General features: G+C 36.1%; 2 protein-coding genes across 11 annotated transcripts in view; one reads left to right on the top strand and one right to left on the bottom strand.

Moving 5' to 3' along the window:
- The window catches only part of LOC112501864 (probable translation initiation factor eIF-2B subunit delta), a 12,404-nt gene extending 5,969 nt beyond the window's left edge, over window positions 1-6,435 (top strand). The window contains exons 3-7 of one of the 5 annotated variants that reach the window (XM_025105601.1): window positions 2,274-2,644; window positions 3,572-4,316; window positions 4,810-4,903; window positions 4,988-5,042; window positions 6,055-6,435. In XM_025105601.1, the coding sequence (XP_024961369.1) occupies window positions 2,274-2,644; window positions 3,572-4,316; window positions 4,810-4,903; window positions 4,988-5,042; window positions 6,055-6,117 (1,328 nt within the window). In that variant the 3' untranslated portion in view covers window positions 6,118-6,435. Of the gene's footprint in view, window positions 1-2,273; window positions 2,645-3,571; window positions 4,317-4,809; window positions 4,904-4,987; window positions 5,043-6,054 lie in introns of those variants that run through there. The other 4 variants (XM_025105602.1, XR_003067577.1, XM_025105603.1 and 1 more) reach the window with 4 other exon arrangements.
- Window positions 6,436-7,079: 644 nt separating this feature from the next.
- On the bottom strand, window positions 7,080-15,840 carry LOC112501867 (putative AC transposase). Of its 6 annotated transcripts, none has more exons than XM_025105610.1 (6): window positions 15,602-15,840; window positions 15,431-15,504; window positions 14,026-14,094; window positions 10,550-10,768; window positions 8,829-9,700; window positions 7,080-8,103 (listed from the first exon to the last, which is right to left on the bottom strand). In XM_025105610.1, exons 3-6 carry the CDS (start codon window positions 14,063-14,065, stop codon window positions 7,201-7,203), a joined length of 2,034 nt encoding a protein of 677 aa, XP_024961378.1. In that variant the 5' UTR covers window positions 14,066-14,094; window positions 15,431-15,504; window positions 15,602-15,840; the 3' UTR covers window positions 7,080-7,200. The 6 variants fall into 6 exon arrangements, with proteins under 6 accessions (XP_024961378.1, XP_024961376.1, XP_024961380.1 ...); XM_025105608.1 differs by having other exon boundaries at window positions 14,026-14,098; XM_025105612.1 differs by having other exon boundaries at window positions 10,550-10,696; window positions 14,026-14,098; window positions 15,431-15,511.
- Between the last annotated feature and the right edge of the window lie 1,733 nt (window positions 15,841-17,573).

Here is a 17,573-nt window from a genome sequence, read left to right on the forward strand (position 1 = left end):
ATACACCATCTTTTAACAAAAAGCAAGGTAATGAACTTCGAAAACAACATTTATAAGTCAAGAAGCACATGTTGATTGAGGGATGGAAAGAGAATAGTTTAGTTGCACTAAACATGCGATTATGCATCATTGCACCAATTATAATTTGCTAAAAGGAAGATGAATCAAGATTTTCTCAACTGATAGGAAATAGCCTGATATTCTGATTTAATTGGACCTGAAATGATTGTCATATCCTGATTTTGTGACATCAAAAGTAACTCTGCTTTTTGGCAGCTAACCCRATTTGGATGTGATGCATATTAGTTTATATTTCATAATGGCACATTTGCATTGCTATTAAAATTTTGAGATTTTTCAATATGTGTTGGCTTTCTTTTCCAAAAATCTGCTTAAATTTTATTTGTTTATCTGATTGGTGACAACTCACTTGGATGCTTGGTTTGTTCTTAGTCTGGTTCACCTTTTTCCTTCTTACTCTGTTTTTCGTCCTGATTGGTTCGGTGTGTGCCATTTATTATCTGGCACTCTGTTTCTTCCAAGTCTATTGAATATGGGAGGGGAAATAGCTCATCCGAGTGTTGAAGATCGGGTCTTTTGTTGAGTCACATATCTGTTTTGAAGTGTGAGTTCTATTTTGCTTGACAAGTTGTGGAAAAAGAGCTCACTATACCCTCTAGAGTCCCCCCAACGTTGTTTCATGTCCATCATGACTCATGAGGGAGGTAAATTGTGGTGTCCTAGGGAAAGGTGGGGGGGGGGGAGACTTAGTAGAGAGACATCATATAATCCGCTCATTACTGTTGGCTTGTTGTTTAGGTTATTCCAATGTTCTAGATTTGGCCCACAGATCCACTATTATACCCTACATTCACATATATAAGATATTGAAATCCTAATCTTTTTCATTCTGGTATTTACTGTTTCTTATACGTTGTAATAGAAATTCGACTACATTCATACATTGTTACCAAAAGAGGTTTCGTGCTCATAAATATCAATTCTGCTCTGTGGGATAGGCGACATTCAAAATGTGTGTTTTTAGAAGTCACGAGGGTTCTATAACTGCTTTTATATTTTAAGCATCTATAAGATTTCTAATAATAGGAATTAGCTTAAGTGCTTGTAGATAAAGCAAAATATTATCTTGTATGGAAAGAGGGACTTCTAAAATCTAACTATATTCTTTACATGGGTTTGGGGGGGCCTAGTTGCTAGAAACTTCAGGCAGCGAGTCAAGCTGTGTAAAAATGTCAGTACCTGTTACACAATGAGCACTCCTTCCACATGTCTGAATGCTTATTCAAGTGCTTTAACATTTCTTATGATTTAAATAGGCTGCCTCCTATCTCAGTCTTCTTTCAGATGCCAATTAGCAGAGGCGGATCCAGAAAATTTCTAAGCTGGGGCACAAAATAATTAGCATAATATCAAAAAAAAACATAAATTAATTATAAAAAGTAGGTTTTAGTTAAAAATAACATACAATTGTTTTTTTGCAACACTCAAGAGTCAAGTGGGTGTTTCCTACTTCTTGCACTTCTTTGAGCCAAAGGGATCTGAACTTGCAACCTCTAATCTCACATGCAAATTGCAATGACACTACCAGTAGGTACTGCAGCCACTTTTTTTTTTTTTTATAACTTAGAGGAGCACATATCAAATTAAAACAGTTGCGCCTTTAAGAGACTTGAAAATTTCTCCACTATGCCGGGACAATAGAGGTCTAGTACAGGCACTGCCTCCCTCTTTAAATGATAATAAGTTGCTGTTTGAATCTTGAATGGTTGACACTTTATTTTTGTAAAGAAGGGATTTTTTTTAAGGATATAATAATTATATACGGCAAATAGAACAAATAAACTCACATACCCTTCTCACCTTTGGTGAGGAAAGGTGAGGTTTGAACCCCTAACCTTCTAGGAGGTCAAAGACTCACATACCGCTAGGCCAAAGACCCTTTGGTAAGAAGGTAATTCTTATCGTTAGTGCATCAGAGCTTTAGTTCCAACGTGAGGGTACATGTAATTTACGATTTTTATATCATTAATTCCATTTTCTCAGCAATGGAGCTTCCTTTCCAGAGCATTGCTCTAAATTGCAATTTATTAACATGTAACCTTTATGAGGTTCACTTTTTGATGTTTTTTGATACAACTTTACATGTTTAAGAATGAGATCACGTTAGAATATTGTTAAAAGATTCGGTTGCTATGCAAATGCACCTATTGTTTTTTTGTTTCTTCATTAATTTTATTTTGATATGCTGTCAGTGGCTGAAGGCAATAAGCCTGGCACTACTTCAGGCATGTCAGCTCCTGCACAAACAAGTAAACCAGTAAACAAGCCTAATCAGAAGAAAGATGGTCCTCCGATGGTTTCTTCGACTATAGTTCCTGAGAGGAAAGGTGGTGACAAACCACCAGAGAAAGATAGAAAGAAAGATATGCCTCCTCCACGCATGCAGTTTGATGACAAGAGCCGTGTTGAAAAAGCTAAAAAGCGATCAGTGACTAAACAGACAGAAGCTAGAAATAGAGTTGAACTGTTCAGGCATTTACCTCAATATGAACGTGGAAATCAGCTTTCTGATCTTGAGTCAAAGTTTTTCCAACTTGATCATGTGCATCCTGCTGTTTACAAGGTATGCAATGTACCTTGTTTAAAGTTACTGCTTTTTGCTAATCATAGAACTTTAATCCAATTGCTGCATGCTCTATTTGCTTTTGAAAATTAATAATTGACAGTTCACTTAGTTAATAAAGGACCCGTCAACAGTCGATTTTAAGGCATGTACAGAAGACAGTGAGTCTTAGGGGCTGTTTACCAACGCTTACTCGGGTAAGTGAACACCAAGTCTCATTACTTTACCGGATGAATATGATAAGGACCAAAAATCTTACCCGGTAAGAGCGAGAGAAAGACCAAGAGTCTTACCCGATAAATGAGGGTGATGACTCTTACCACGGTAAGTGCTTACCGGGTAAATTGTTGCGTACGATATCGTTTTGATGGACTAAAATCCTACCCGGTAAGTAAATGATAGTGTTAAATTTACCAGTAAGCGCTTACCGGGTAAGTGTTTGGTAAACGGCCCCTTAGGTAGGTTAGGGGTAAGGTTAGTAAGCTAGTGAGTCTTAGGTTAGATTAAGGATGTGTAAGTTATCCCTATCTTGGTTGTGTTTCCTTGTACCTATTTGTTTGTTACTATTTGTTGTTTGCTTGCCTGTTTGTGTGTTGTTGCTTGCTCCTAACTCGTTTTCACATTTTTTAGCACTGCCTTTCTTATTTTCAAGTTCTTATGTTCTTTATCAGGAATTTTTGAGCAAGTTTTATCCTTTCTTTTCGCACACTTTGCAGAAGCTTGGGGTCTTCACAGAAAACCGCTCTACTCTTTTGAGGTAGAGGTCAGGTCTGCGCGCATCCCAACACCCCAACCCACCGCCCACCCCCCAAGAAAAAATCTCACCTCCACCTCCGGGTGGGATATACTGGGTTTGTTTTTATATATAAGACAGTCAAGCTTCAGGGATCAAGTAATGCTAATGATTGTATGATGGCTTTTCCATAGGTTGGTTTACAATTTCTTGCTGGGGATATAATGTGGAGCAATACCCGTTGTATTGCAATGCTTCAAGCATTTCAGAAAGTCATCGAAGACTACTCAACACCATCCGAGAAAACCCTTGCTAGAGATTTAACTTCAAAGATCAACAGCTCTGTCTCGTTTCTGATAGAATGCAGACCCCTTTCAATTAGTATGGGAAATGCAATTCGTTTTCTAAAATCCCGTATTGCAAAGATCACATTGGCTCAAACTGAGTCAGAAGCAAAAACCTTTTTGTGTTCAGACATTGATCGTTACATAAACGAGAAGATAGTACTTGCAGACAAGGTAATAGTCAGACACGCAGTTACAAAAATCCGCGATGGAGATGTTCTTCTCACATATGGTTCATCATCTCTCGTCGAAATGATTCTATTGCATGCTCATGAACTTAGGAGGCAATTCCGAGTTGTAGTTGTCGACTCACGCCCGAATCTTGAAGGTCAACAACTACTTCGTAGGTTGGTTGAAAAGGGTTTCAGTTGTACATATACCCATATAAATGCGGTTTCCTATATCATGCATGAAGTTACAAGAATCTTTCTGGGGGCTGCTTCTGTATTGTCTAATGGAACAGTATATTCAACAGTTGGAACTGCCTGTATTGCTATGGTTGCTCATGCCCACCATGTCCCAGTTTTGATTTGTTGCGAGTCATACAAGTTCCATGAAAGGGTACAACTTGATTCAATCTGTTCAAATGAGCTGGGTATGGCTGTTGTTTTCTGTTTAGTTGTTTTTGGGGTGCGGTTTTGGGGTACATTTGGTATGCAGAGTGGATTGGACGGACGAGAGTGAGACAGGTGGGTGAAAGAATCAATATATCTACATAAAAGAAGGCTATATAACTAAGTATTGACCTGGCACCAAAAGATTCAAGTGTTCTCGAATCTTGAATTGTGGTTGAGGTTGATGAGAGTTAGGTAGGCGGTGAAAGATTCGTAGAAGGTTTTAGGGTTTTAATTTGACATGGGTAGTTTAGTAATTTACCAATCTTGCCCATCTTTCTGATTTTTGTTCCACCAATTTTGGTGGGACAAAAAAAATGCTTTTTTTGCTGCCGAGTCCTGTCCTTTCCCAGTCTAGTGTCTCACCAAACGTGGGACCACATGTGTTTTGTTCAGTCCCGTCTCCAAAAACACACTCTTGATATCTTTTGGTGAAACAATCTGTTACATCTTCCATCTTTAAATTATTTGCAGGCAATCCTGATGCCATAGCCAAGGTTCCTGGAAGAACGAATAATTGTTTGGATGATTGGGCTGGCAAAGAAAATCTTCAACTTTTGAATTTGGCGTGAGTTTGCAAAATATTTGTTTAGTTGAAATAATGTGAAGCTTTCTTATTACTAATGAGTCTGAATATGTGCAATTGTAACAGTTATGATGTGACTCCGTCGGATTATGTCTCAATGATAGTCACTGAGCATGGCATGGTTAGTCTGCTTGACCTGGAACCTTCTGAATATGTATATGTCATTCAGTTAGGCATTTAAAAGTCAACATTTTCATTTTCTCTTATTTGGTGCGAAGATGAATAAAATGTGATCCTGGGTCCTATTTACTTGACGTGAAACGGATGGGACCCACAAAATTGAGAATATGGTAGAAGTGTAGAACAATAATTTTCAAGAATTCCAGAATACTTTGTTAAGGACAATCATCCAAAGGACCCAACTGACATAGAGTTTGGGCTATTTAACCAAATGACCTTTTTAACCTTCTAGTATATTTTCAAGATTTTATGAGGTAGACTGTTTTACACTAAAGTCATGGTGTTTTAACACCAAATGTAGGTTATTTGAAGGTTATTGAGTTAAATTCTTTTAAAATATCATGTTTCTGATTGAGAACTCATATAAGGTCATTTAACTAAATGACCTGATGCCAAAATAATTCTTTTATACGCTTTCTCATGCCCTGGTCAATGTGCCCATATGCATGCATGACCACGTCTCCATATACAAATAGTTCCATCGTCAATTCAACATGAAAAAGTACATGCCGACCACACACACACTATGATTAGAGATTTAGAGACATAGCTCGTATACCCTCATATATCTATACTACCTTATAATATATATATATATATATAGAGAGAGAGAGAGAGAGAGGTGGGTTATTATACAAACCAACACATTGTTACAAACCCTATAGACCTAATTTCAACCCTTGATTTTTTTTAGTTTGAAATTTAGAGGCAGTTATAAATCAGTTTTGGTTGAGAGGAAATGTAGGAATCGATTCAATCCACACCATTGATTATCTACACGTACGGTTGAGATTGGTTTGTAGAGTTTGAAAGGATGACATGGTTTGTATTTGAAACTCCCTCTCCCTTTCTCTCTTTATATAATTCCATATGTTCATTCATGGCATCTCAAGTAAAACCACTTGGAATGCTTAGATTGCCTAATGTTTCTAATTAGTTATATCATGCTTCAGATCCCGCCGACAAGCGTGCCTGTGATTGTTCGGGAGTATGGGCGAGAGCACCTACTAATATAGACCGGCGAACGCAACATTGTTCATGAACGGATTTTTGCCGATTGTTCAAAATAAGGGTTTGTTTGTGCCATATTCTGATTTGCTGGTGGATTATAATCAGGCTTTTGAAACTTGGTTTTTTTTCTTTGGCTGTGGGAAAAGGAGCATATAGGCAGGGGAAAATATAGGATATAGAATATAGGTATTTTATATTAACTCTATTATTACTATGAATATTGTATCTTGTTAAGTTTTGGTCACATTTTCTATGAATACTTTTACAAATTTAATGATGACGACATGTCATCCTTAACAGGTCAACCAAATCCTTCCATGAAATCCAAATCTCTCAAAACCGTTCCATCGAATCAAATGTCGGTAACCAATAATGCTGCATGTTGTGAACTTGGTTATTATGTTTTCAAATTGTTTACGTTCTGTTAATTTGATTCGTGTATGTATGTAGTAACATTTTCTTATGTAATTAGGATCAAGATGGTTGTTTTTTGAAGTTGGTTATTTATTAAAGATTTACATATCGGAACGATTTGATTATTTATTGAGCAAGCATCGAATATTACGTACATCTTAGAAACAGTTGAAAATCACCTCAATCCAAATTATAAATGAATAGTTATGAATATAGGGAAGGGTTCAAACGATAGCACCTTCATTTTACGAGAACGTCAGAACACTCTTTCATTTCCCTCTGCTTAACCAAGAATGAAATTTTACGAGAACGATAACACCTTTATTTTACGAGAACGTCAGAACATCCTTTCATTTCCCTCTGCTTAACCAAGAATGAAATTTTGGGCGTATGGAGGAATGAGCCCGTTGTATCACAAAAAACCAAACAATTTCTTTTATTTTCATTCTCATTGATTACTGCTTAATACTTCTAACCAAACACCCGCTTATTATTCATTTATGTAAAAGCTAAACTAATTTATAAAAATTATAAGACAATATTTATAAGTTTTGTTGGTAAGAAATGGGTTAGATAGAATATTTATCCTCTGCAATCTGTACATCAACAAATAACCACAGCTATTTAAAAATATACATTTAACATTCCCATTCCCATTCCCATTCCCATTCATCTCATTTCTGTTTCTTCTCAAAACCTCCTGCTCCATTCTCAGCCAACTCCATAAGCCTCTCGTAATCGATCTCCGTAGACTTATATTTCAATTTCATCCCGCTTTCCGTCCACGATCTAACACAAAGAATCGCCTGCATACTCGAAACTGGAAGCAGCTGTTTTTGCCGCTCGACCTCATCCCCTTTGCTGCAAAACAAATCCTCTGGTGCAACTGAAGTCGCCTGAACCGCCAAGAAATCCCGAGCCATCACCGACAACCGTGGGTACCGAGTGCTGTTTACTTTCCACCACTCCAATACGTCAGTCGGAATCGGAGCTGGCGGCTCCGAGAGATACTGTGTGAGCTCATCGGTTGCGGTGCCCATGCTCGCTCTACGTCTTTTACGGGCGATTTCTTCGGCAAATGACACATTACTCCCTCCATCCTCCAATTCTTGAGTACTGCCATAAGATGCAGCCATAGAAGGGAAATGGGTAGTTGAGTAATTTCTAACGAAATGGCTCCTTGCTTCCTCGAGATAGTTCTCCAAGTTGAGACTTTCGGGAATGAGTTCGATTTTTATCCGGGGGTCGAGAATAGCGGTCATATATGTGAATATGTTTGAAACCTGATCGTTGTAGCTTCTCACCTTTGCAGCCATGTCAACTGCAGCGTTTTTAAGCCAGTCGGGACTGTGACGGGATTCTCGGCAAGCAGTAATTGTCTCAGAAATGTGATCCATGAAGAAGAGAACGAGCCCAACGGTTGGCAGCTTGTTTGTGCATATGTCGTTTGTGGTCTTGTAGAACGGTTCCAGATACGTATGCATGATACTGATCGCGTTCTTCTCTGCCGAATTTAACAGCAGCCTGCTATGTGTTTCTTCATGCTTCCTAATAACAGTTTCCGCAGATTTACCGGCCTGAATATTCATTGAAAATTAGAAAAAAGAAGGCAAAATCACGGAAAAAATCGCTTTACCCTTTGAGGTAGAGGTTATCCGTGGGATATACTGGGTTCGTTTGCTTTGATAAAAAAAAAGAGTAAATAATGATTTTTCGTCCGTGTGGTTTGTTAATAATTTGCATTTTTGTCCCTATGGTTTATAAATTGCAATTTTAGTCCCTATTGTTTGCAATAGACCAAAACAATGATAAATTGTAAGAAATGTAAACTCCAGGGACCAAAACAACGATAAGTTGTAAATCATAAGAACAAAAATAGCAATGAACTACAAACCATAGGGACAAAAACCGCAATTTCTCAACCACAGGGACAAAAACAGCAACTTTTAACAAACCAAAGGGACGAAAAAAGTAATTTACTCTAAGAAAAAAAGAAGGCAAAATCATGGAAAAAGTCACTCTACCCTTTAGGGTAGAGATCATGTTCCCTTTTATCATCCCTCTAGACCCCACATATACCGGGCTCATTTGGTTTTGTAAGAAAAAAGAAGGCAAAATCACGGAATTAGTCGTTCTACCCTTGAGGTAGAGGTCAGGTATGTGTACATCATACCCCTAAACCTCACCCTTTAGGTGGGATTTACTATTACTAACCATGTTTCGTTTGGTAAGAAAAACGAAGGCAAAAATGGAAGAAAGTAAAAACTAGCATACATATATATAATTATATATATTTATATACCTTACGAACAATATCGAGCATTTGATAAGTGCCACTCCAACGGGCTGAAACATCAAGCGGAAATTTCCAGTTACCTTCTTGATAAGTTGATGTTAATTGACTGAATTCCTCCATCATCTCCGACGATGAATTCATCTCCAACGCAAACTCCCTAATCTTTGCGATTACTGATTTCGTTGATCTCAAACCATCGTCGATAATGGAGTTCAATGTGCGAGCAGCACACGGAACGTAACAGAAGGGGTTAGATTTTTGGCTATCAAGATCGTCTTTAAGAGTATGGCAAGCATGAACAGCATTTGTACTGTTATCATGAGTACACGAAAGAATTCTGGTTTCTAAATTATAAAACTTCAAGACTTTAATTAGTGTGTGATATATTTCGCCACTTCCACAAGGCGAAGAAACCCGAGATATATCAAGAAGCACTTTGTGGAAGGACCAGGTGTCGTCGATCCATTGGCAAGTAACGCTCATATAAAAGATCTGTTGGTATGATGTCCAGAAATCAAGGGTGATCGAGACTTTTGAGGAAACATGTTCTAACGTGGACCTTATATCGTCACGCATGCTTCTGAAAACTTCGTGGAGAACGGCTTGGAACTTTTCGCCAGGCCAGATTTGGACGGGTGGACTGAGGAATTTAAAGGAGTTGGATAGCCATTTTTCTTCGAATGTAGAAGGAGGTAAAGAAGCTAAAACCAGCCATTTTATGAGCAGCCAGTTGAGGTGGTCGAGTTCTACGTGAGATGTTTTCACTTGGGTTTGAGGCTTTTTGACGACTATAATTGGTTGTGAGTTTGGGGTGGAGACACCATCATCCGATTTATCGTATCCTGGATGACGGTTGCTGAGATGCCTGCCCAAATTGCCTTCAGATGAAAAGAAATGAAAGTGTATATGTTAAAATTTCATGATCAAATTGGAACTTTACATATTGCTCCTTCCGTCAGAAAATAAATGTTCACATGAAAAAGGCAGAGTTTTAGGAATGCGTAATTATTACATGTTTTATTTAACTAAATGACAATCTTACCCTTAACAATAGGTGGAGAAACAAATTTCTCCATGTCGTAATTAAGGGTATAACTGAAAGTAGTTATTTACACTTATTTTGGGACTACTAAAATACAAATGTGGACGATGAAAAAGACAGTTTTAAAACTATGTAATTATTACATTATTTAGTTAACTAAATGACAATTTCACCCTTCTTAAATTAAGGTAGAACTGGAAAGCAGTTACACTTATAACAGGACAAACTGAAATAGAAATATGGACACTTATTTTGGGACGGATGGAGTATTTACAATTCTATTTTAGTTTGTCCCAGAATAAGTATCTTCAAAAAATAAGCGTCTAATTTCCAATTCTACCCTTAATTATGAGATGCTAATAAGGTTATAATTGTCATTTAGTTAATTAAAAAATTAATAATTACAAATTTCTAAACCTGTCTTTTTCATCGGGAACATTTATTTTGGTACGGAGGGAGTATCTACATTTCTATTTTAGCTTGTCCCAAAATAAGTGTCCACTTCAAAAAGTAAGCGTCTATTTTCCAATCCTATCCATAATTATAAGATATTAATAAGGGTAAAATTGTCATTTAGTTAATTAAAAATGTAAGAAGTACATATTTCTAAAACTTTGTCTTTTCATTATGGACACTTATTTTGGAACCGTGGGAGTATAATTTAAAAAGATTGCAGAAGAACTACCAGTGGCTGTAGAAATTGAATAGCTCTGTCCGCAGAACTTGCACCTGCGATTCTTGCCATCTGGTGCTGTTTCGAAAAATTTAAGGTAAACCGACGTCATAGTCTTCTTTCTTGGTTTTGTCATATGATTTCCTTTGTCCGAAGTACCTGGTGCACTATCTATTGGTTCGATGTTTGGAATGAGTGCCACATCCATCACAGATTTGGATTCCATATCTACTTTAAGAAACCCAATTATGGAAGAATGAAAAAAGATCATTGTAATCCTAGAATAGTGACTTTGATAACTAATAACCACCAGTAAACCGAGAGTTTAGATATACAATTGTACATGTTATATAGCAAGAAGCAATTTGAAGTCAGAAGGCTACATGATATTATCAAGTTATCAAAGTTATATCTAGCTAACTAGCTTAGGGACTGTTTGGTTGGTTTTTCATTAAGTCATGTATGGATAAAGTTGACTGTGTGGATTAATTTGTTTGTATAGATTGGGAGGGTTACTGTTTGGAGGGTTTTTCATAGAATAGAAGGAGCATGTTTTTTAATTGGAAAGGACAAGTTTTGCAAAACTTGACTTTCTGCATAAAGCTCCCCATAGAATCTTACTAAATAAGCCACTTTCAATATCATTAAGATTTAAGCCACAACCAAACAGTCATGTATAGCTCACCAAATAAACTATGAGTCTCATTAAGCTGTTAACAAACAGGCTCTTAGATTTTTTCATATACAACTTCTGATCTAAATAAGGAAACATACATTTACAAACAAGAATGCCAAACCCTAATTATTATATATAATACTCCTCTTCAAGTTGGAGCAAAGATGTTGACCATGTTCAACGTGTTAAAAATAAAATCTATTTGTGCTTTCTGAAAAGGCTTGTGAGAACGTCTATAAGTTGGCATTTGGTCTTAATATGAATTGGTTTGATTGATCGGTAAAGGCCCACCAGCTGGGTCACAAGGCATTGGTAGGTGATGAGAGAGTTGTATCGGGTGGTGGATCGAGAGGCTCATCATAATCATGATGTACGGGTAAAGAGCCTGGTCTCAGTCACTTGTCTTCGGTTTTGTCTAACATACACATTTGTGAATCAAGTATGTCTTGGCACAGTATGGCGATCTTTGGGGTCTTGATTGAAATTTGTAGATTGGAATCATGAATTTCAAAAGGGTCGGGAACTGGATTTGGTGACTTTGAAGGCTCGCAGAAAACCAAGCAGAAGTCATCCTCATTGTGTTGTACTAGCACGAGAAGCAGATGGAACGTGGCTAGAAGACCAATGCTAGAATCAATAAACATCTTTGTCATTGACGACATGATTGGTCGTGATATTATTCGCAAATGCTACTTGCGCTCGAGTAGAACGAGGCAATGGCTGAGATCTAGGACTAGAACTAAGACGATTTGGGTAATTATACTTGGTGGGTGCATACTCCTTGCAATAAAAGAATTGGATCTTATTAGCTATTATACCCTTCTTCCATCATTTCCAATATTTTGGACACTAGAAGTTGCAAGCGTTGATATGCAGTTCCAAATAACAGTGATGGAGAGTTACTTGAGTACTTTTCTAGAGTAGGATGATATGTGGATGACAAAGACTAAAAGACCGAGTGACTCAATAGTACGGGTGAGAACCAAAATATTTGGAAGACAATCCTACAATGAACGTCATCAAGTCCATTTTAGCTAACTGTTCATCCTGAACTTTAACATTAGGGGTTACGAGGAGGACTTGGTGTTCCCCTAATATTTAATAAGCTAGCGTGGTTACGTGGTGAGATCTTAGTCACCGTGCTCTCATCTAAAGTAGGACCTCAATATCGAATAAAGATTCCCTTAACTGAGAAGGAAGAGTTAGGCTGAATAGTTACGGGCGATGCTTAGCAATTGTGGTTCCATTGCATTCCATAAGGCAAACGCCACTGCCACCTCGCTTCCATTTGCCCCATAAAAATGGACTTAGAGATCTGAAATCCTAATTATCCTACTGTAGACGGCAAGAAGCAAATCCAACCCATGTGACAAGTAACTATAAGCAATGGGACAACGACGTTCAAGGATGCTGGTGATGGAGACGACAAGAAGACGAGGAAGCAACGATGGTGGCAACAGGATGGTTGCTAGGTTTATAACCAACACAACAGCTATGGAACAACAATAGTGCCAAATGCAAACAGAATTTTTCGATCGGCTGGGGTTCCATCTTCCACCGGTCAGGGTTCCGTCACTAGCTACAACAACATGATGAAAGCTAGGGTTTCATCACCAAAATGAAGGCTTTGATACCATGTAACATTTATCAGGAAATCACGTATTTTCTCATTCATCGAAGATTACATTATTTATATAAAATTTAGGAACCTAAATAAGGAACATACTTGTAGAAACAAGAAATCCTAACCCTAAATTACTATATCTAACAAGTTCTAATAGTCTTAGGGGACCATTCCTAGTTTTAAACTCATCTTGTGCTCCTCTTGCAATATACATCTCATGCATGTTCCCTTACAAGTGACGATGCTAATTATGTTACGGACATTACACTTCCATCAATTGGTCATTCCTAGGTTCTATTCATTTATATCATTTTATTGGGCTTGTTACTTTCATTTCTTCTCAAGCCAATAAATTGGGGTCCACAAGACCATAACCATGCTCACACCATATAAACAGAACCCACAAAATGAAAACAATGGATGGTATGGAAGAAAAAAAAAAGAATCTTAGTTTCTTATTTCATCTGCTCCCTCCGTCCCAAAATAAGTGTCCACAACGAAAAATGCCCACAATTTTAGAGAAGTGTAAATACTACACTTTTAATGAACTAAATGACATTTTTACCCATAATAATAGAGGGAGTAATTAATTTCTCCATCTCATAATTAAGGGTATAATAGGAAAATATGCACTTATTTTTTAAAGTTGGACACTTATTTGGATCAAACAAAAAATAGAAATGCGGACACTTATATTGGAACGGAGAGAGTATATAGTATCTACCGAATTTCCCTTAAAAGAACAATCACAATTAGGATGATGACGGAACAACTTGTATGTACAAGGTTTAGCTCTTTACAAAACTCGTTTTGTTAAATGTCCTTGATACAGTCACCATGAGCAAATATAATGTCGTTCAAACAATATAGTCACTTCACATGAAGTAAAATTTAAAAAGCCCATCAAGAAATATCTACATTAAGGTTATGTAGATACATATCTGCTTCAATCTATTGAAGCCAGGCTCTCTATGCCATAATAAAACAAGAACATAATCAAATCCCCATTACTAACATTGCTCTTCCATTACTGGGCTCTAGCAACATGAGCACTAGCTAAAGCATGTGATATTGCAATAATTTTCATGGTTCACGTATCATATAATTGGAATCATGTTCAATAACAAAACTGATTACAACCGAGTAAAATAAAGAAGGTACAAAAACCACAATAAGTCCAACTAGTACCTTTCAGGCTTTTGTAGGAAGTGTTTACACTCCAATCCATTAAGGCTCCAGTTTTCCCACCAATTGCACCTGCCTGACGCAGTAATATGAGATAAAGGATGTTAACATTTTGAAAATAATGAATGATGAAAACCAAAAAAAAAGATCATACATAACAAGAAACTTTAACTAATAAGCATGTGAAGTCAGCTAAAACTAATTTCCGAGCCTAGTACTTTAAAGCAAAGTTGCTATAAATAATTCTGTTCTTTAAGATCAGCACAAGTCCCGAACACATATTTAGATATAATCCCATTTGCGAACATGTCCCATCAAGTTTTTTCATGCTCTATGCTACATTGCCCAAATTCTTGGTTATATCATACCATAATGTGCACTATTCTGCTTTAGACATAAGGCTCATTCAAATAACTTCAATTCCTGAAATCTTTTGCAAACAACCCTCTTCACATGTTGATTACCAAACAAAGAACCATAACATGTAAACATGGCATATGAAGAACCAACAAAGATTCTTGAGTTATAACTTATAAGTCTATGGGGCTGCTGCTTGGTTGGTTTTCCATTAAGTCCTGTATGAATAAAGTTGTCAGTTAAATTAATCTGTCTGTATAAATTGGGAAGGTTTTTGATTGGGAGGACATTCTCATAGATGGAAGAAGCTATTTTTTAATTGGGAGGGACAGGTTTGGAAACAATTTGGCTTTCAGCATAAAGTTTCCCCCTACAAGCTTACTAAATAAGCCATTTTCTATATCATTAAGCCATTACCAAAGAGGCATGTATAGCTTACCAAATAAGCAGTAAGTCTCGTTAAGCTCATTAAGTTGCTGACAAACAGGCCCTACGTTTCCTTTTCTTTCCTTTGCTCTCTTTTTCAAAAGAAAATTAAAAGTTGAACGATACCACAACATATTTTTTATCCCAAACTAATTGGGTTGGCTAAAAATAAAGCCTAGCTGAGATCATACAGATATGGCCTCTCATAAACATCTCTCAATGTGCTCTTATCTTATTTAAAATATTGCCATTTTTGCATAGCCATTTTATGGGTCCTGTTTATACCATGCCACAATAAATAACGTTACAATGTGGGTACCATTTACTTGCCATAAATAGATAATACAGCACAGATGAAATTGGTATGACCGAACCAATTAGGAGTTAACATTATATCCATTTCCCCAAATTAAGACTTTATAAATTGTGTTTTGTTACTACTCAGAAAGTGTAAGATGAATGCCAGCAAGTAATACAAGTAATCATATAATACCAGAATTCACAAATGACAAATGTACAAAAACCAATTTAAGAATCAAAGTAGCTTCACAAGGATAAACATACTAAAACCGATGAATTAATCCAGTTTCGCAAGAACTCGATCAATAAATCAATAGAACCTTACCCCAAACTGCATGAGAAGTTAAAAGGAGCTAACAAATTTTTTGGGGCACCAGTACGGATCTTCTCACTCAATCTCTACAAACTTCAATCAGCAAAACCAAACAGTTAAAAACTTTGAAAATTACACAAAATCGAACAAGAAAAACATGAAACTGGAGTGAATTAAACTCACTCATGAGCCATTTGAAGCCCCTCCATCAAACCCTCTTTCAGAAAGGTGTGTAAACATGCATATTTGAGGTTGTGCAGGACTGTAAGTCTGTGAAGAGGAGGGAAGAAAGGAGGGAGATTGAAAAGGAGAGAGAAAGGTATGAAAATGGTGGGAGCTGGATCTTAGCCGGATCGGAGCCGAGCTTAGAGAGTTCAGACAAGAAGGGAGAAAAGGCGGAGAAAGAGAAGAAGCGATAAAAGTGATCGAGTCGAGCGACGCTTAGCAGAGCCGTAGGATGTCTCTCTCTCTATCTCTCTCATTCCATAGCAAATTACATCTTTACCCCTGTATTTTGTTTTAGGAGATTTTGTGTATTTCAGTACTTCTATTGTTTTTTTAAAGAGTGAATTACACCGACGGTCCCTATGGTATGCTTAAATTTTCGACTTGGTCCCTAAAATAAACTACGGTCGTAACTTTTCAATTTCATGGCATCAAGATCATTAAAGTTAACACCGTCAGTTAACACCAAAAGTGTAATTCACTCTAAAACTAAGATGACGTTTGTTTTTTAAGAGATGCTGAAATATGAAGTTTAATTTCACTTCTGATTTTAAGAGGTGGTGCTGAAGTCTGAATCAGTCGGACCGTTTGTTTTTACGTCTGAATCCTGAAATCTGAATCAGTCATATTGGTTATAGCAATGTTTTGTTTCAACATGGATTTGTATTTTTTTTTCAAGGTTTTAGTCAAATAACAAAAAAAAAAAATCAGGAGTTTTCCTTATGGTGGATGGAGTTGAAATCAGTTGTATTGTGAAATCAAAATCTATTCCGTTGATTACAATTTCATCATGAGATTCGTAGAAGAGAAGATTGGGATATCAGCAGGAGATGGTGACCTTCTTCGTCCCCTTCAAAATTTGATTATGTATTGTGTTGGTCGTGAGAAGAATCGTAGATCATTGTAAGATAGCCCACCGGCGATAAAGAGTTGATTTAAGATGTATTAAGTGATCGGTTTATCATTTAAAAATTGAGAGAAATTAAACATCATTTAAACTCTTATTTTGAAGAAAAAAACAAACAGTCTAAAAATAGATATGTCTAAACGATCCAGACTTAAAAAAAAAAAGCAATCAGGGCCTAATTGTGATTCACACTTTTTCTAAAAATTTATTTATTAAAAATATTTTAAGTATGGTTAACGTGGAATAATTGTATATTAAAATTTGTTTATTAAGATTATTATTTTTTATGAAAAATAATAATGCTTTAAAAATTAAAATATTGTGATATATTATTAAATTAAATCATCAAATAATTGTAAATAAGCTATAACAATTTAAATTGATATGATAATCAAAATATTCTTTTTTAATCGTATTTAAAATATTTTTAATGTATAAATTTAAAAAATAGGCGAATCACAATTAATTACAGTGTGAGACTGTGAGTTACATTTTTAGTCTCTAAAATTTGTCTAAAGATTGATTTGTCCCTCTTAACAGTTGTTAATGAACGATGTTAACTTCAAATATTTTAAGTATTATAAATTGAAAAGTTAGAGACTATCAGTGTAGTGTATATAGTTTGTTTTAATGATTAAATCAAAATTTTGAGCAAACAATAAGGACTATCGGTGTAATTGACTATTTTTTAAGGAGAGTGTTAATCGTTAACGTGGAATAACTGTATATTAAAATTTGGGGATTACAATTGATATAAGTCATTCAAATGTCAAAGTCAAATAATAATATATTATATTTTATTATTATTATTATGTATATATATATATATATATATCTATACTATATTATAAAGCATTTGGCTAAAACTCTTAAAAACTCTTAAAACTCTTAAACTCTTAAAAACTCTTAAAACTCTTAAACTCTTAAAAACTCTTAAACTCTTAAAAACTCTTAAACTCATTCATCCCTATCCAATTTCATCCCATATCTGAATTCGTGTAACTAACTGCAGATAAACACAAT

The sequence above is a fragment of the Cynara cardunculus genome, unplaced genomic scaffold (assembly GCF_001531365.2).
Source record: "Cynara cardunculus var. scolymus isolate 2C unplaced genomic scaffold, CcrdV1 Un_Scaffold_645, whole genome shotgun sequence".
Taxonomy (NCBI): domain Eukaryota; kingdom Viridiplantae; phylum Streptophyta; class Magnoliopsida; order Asterales; family Asteraceae; genus Cynara; species Cynara cardunculus.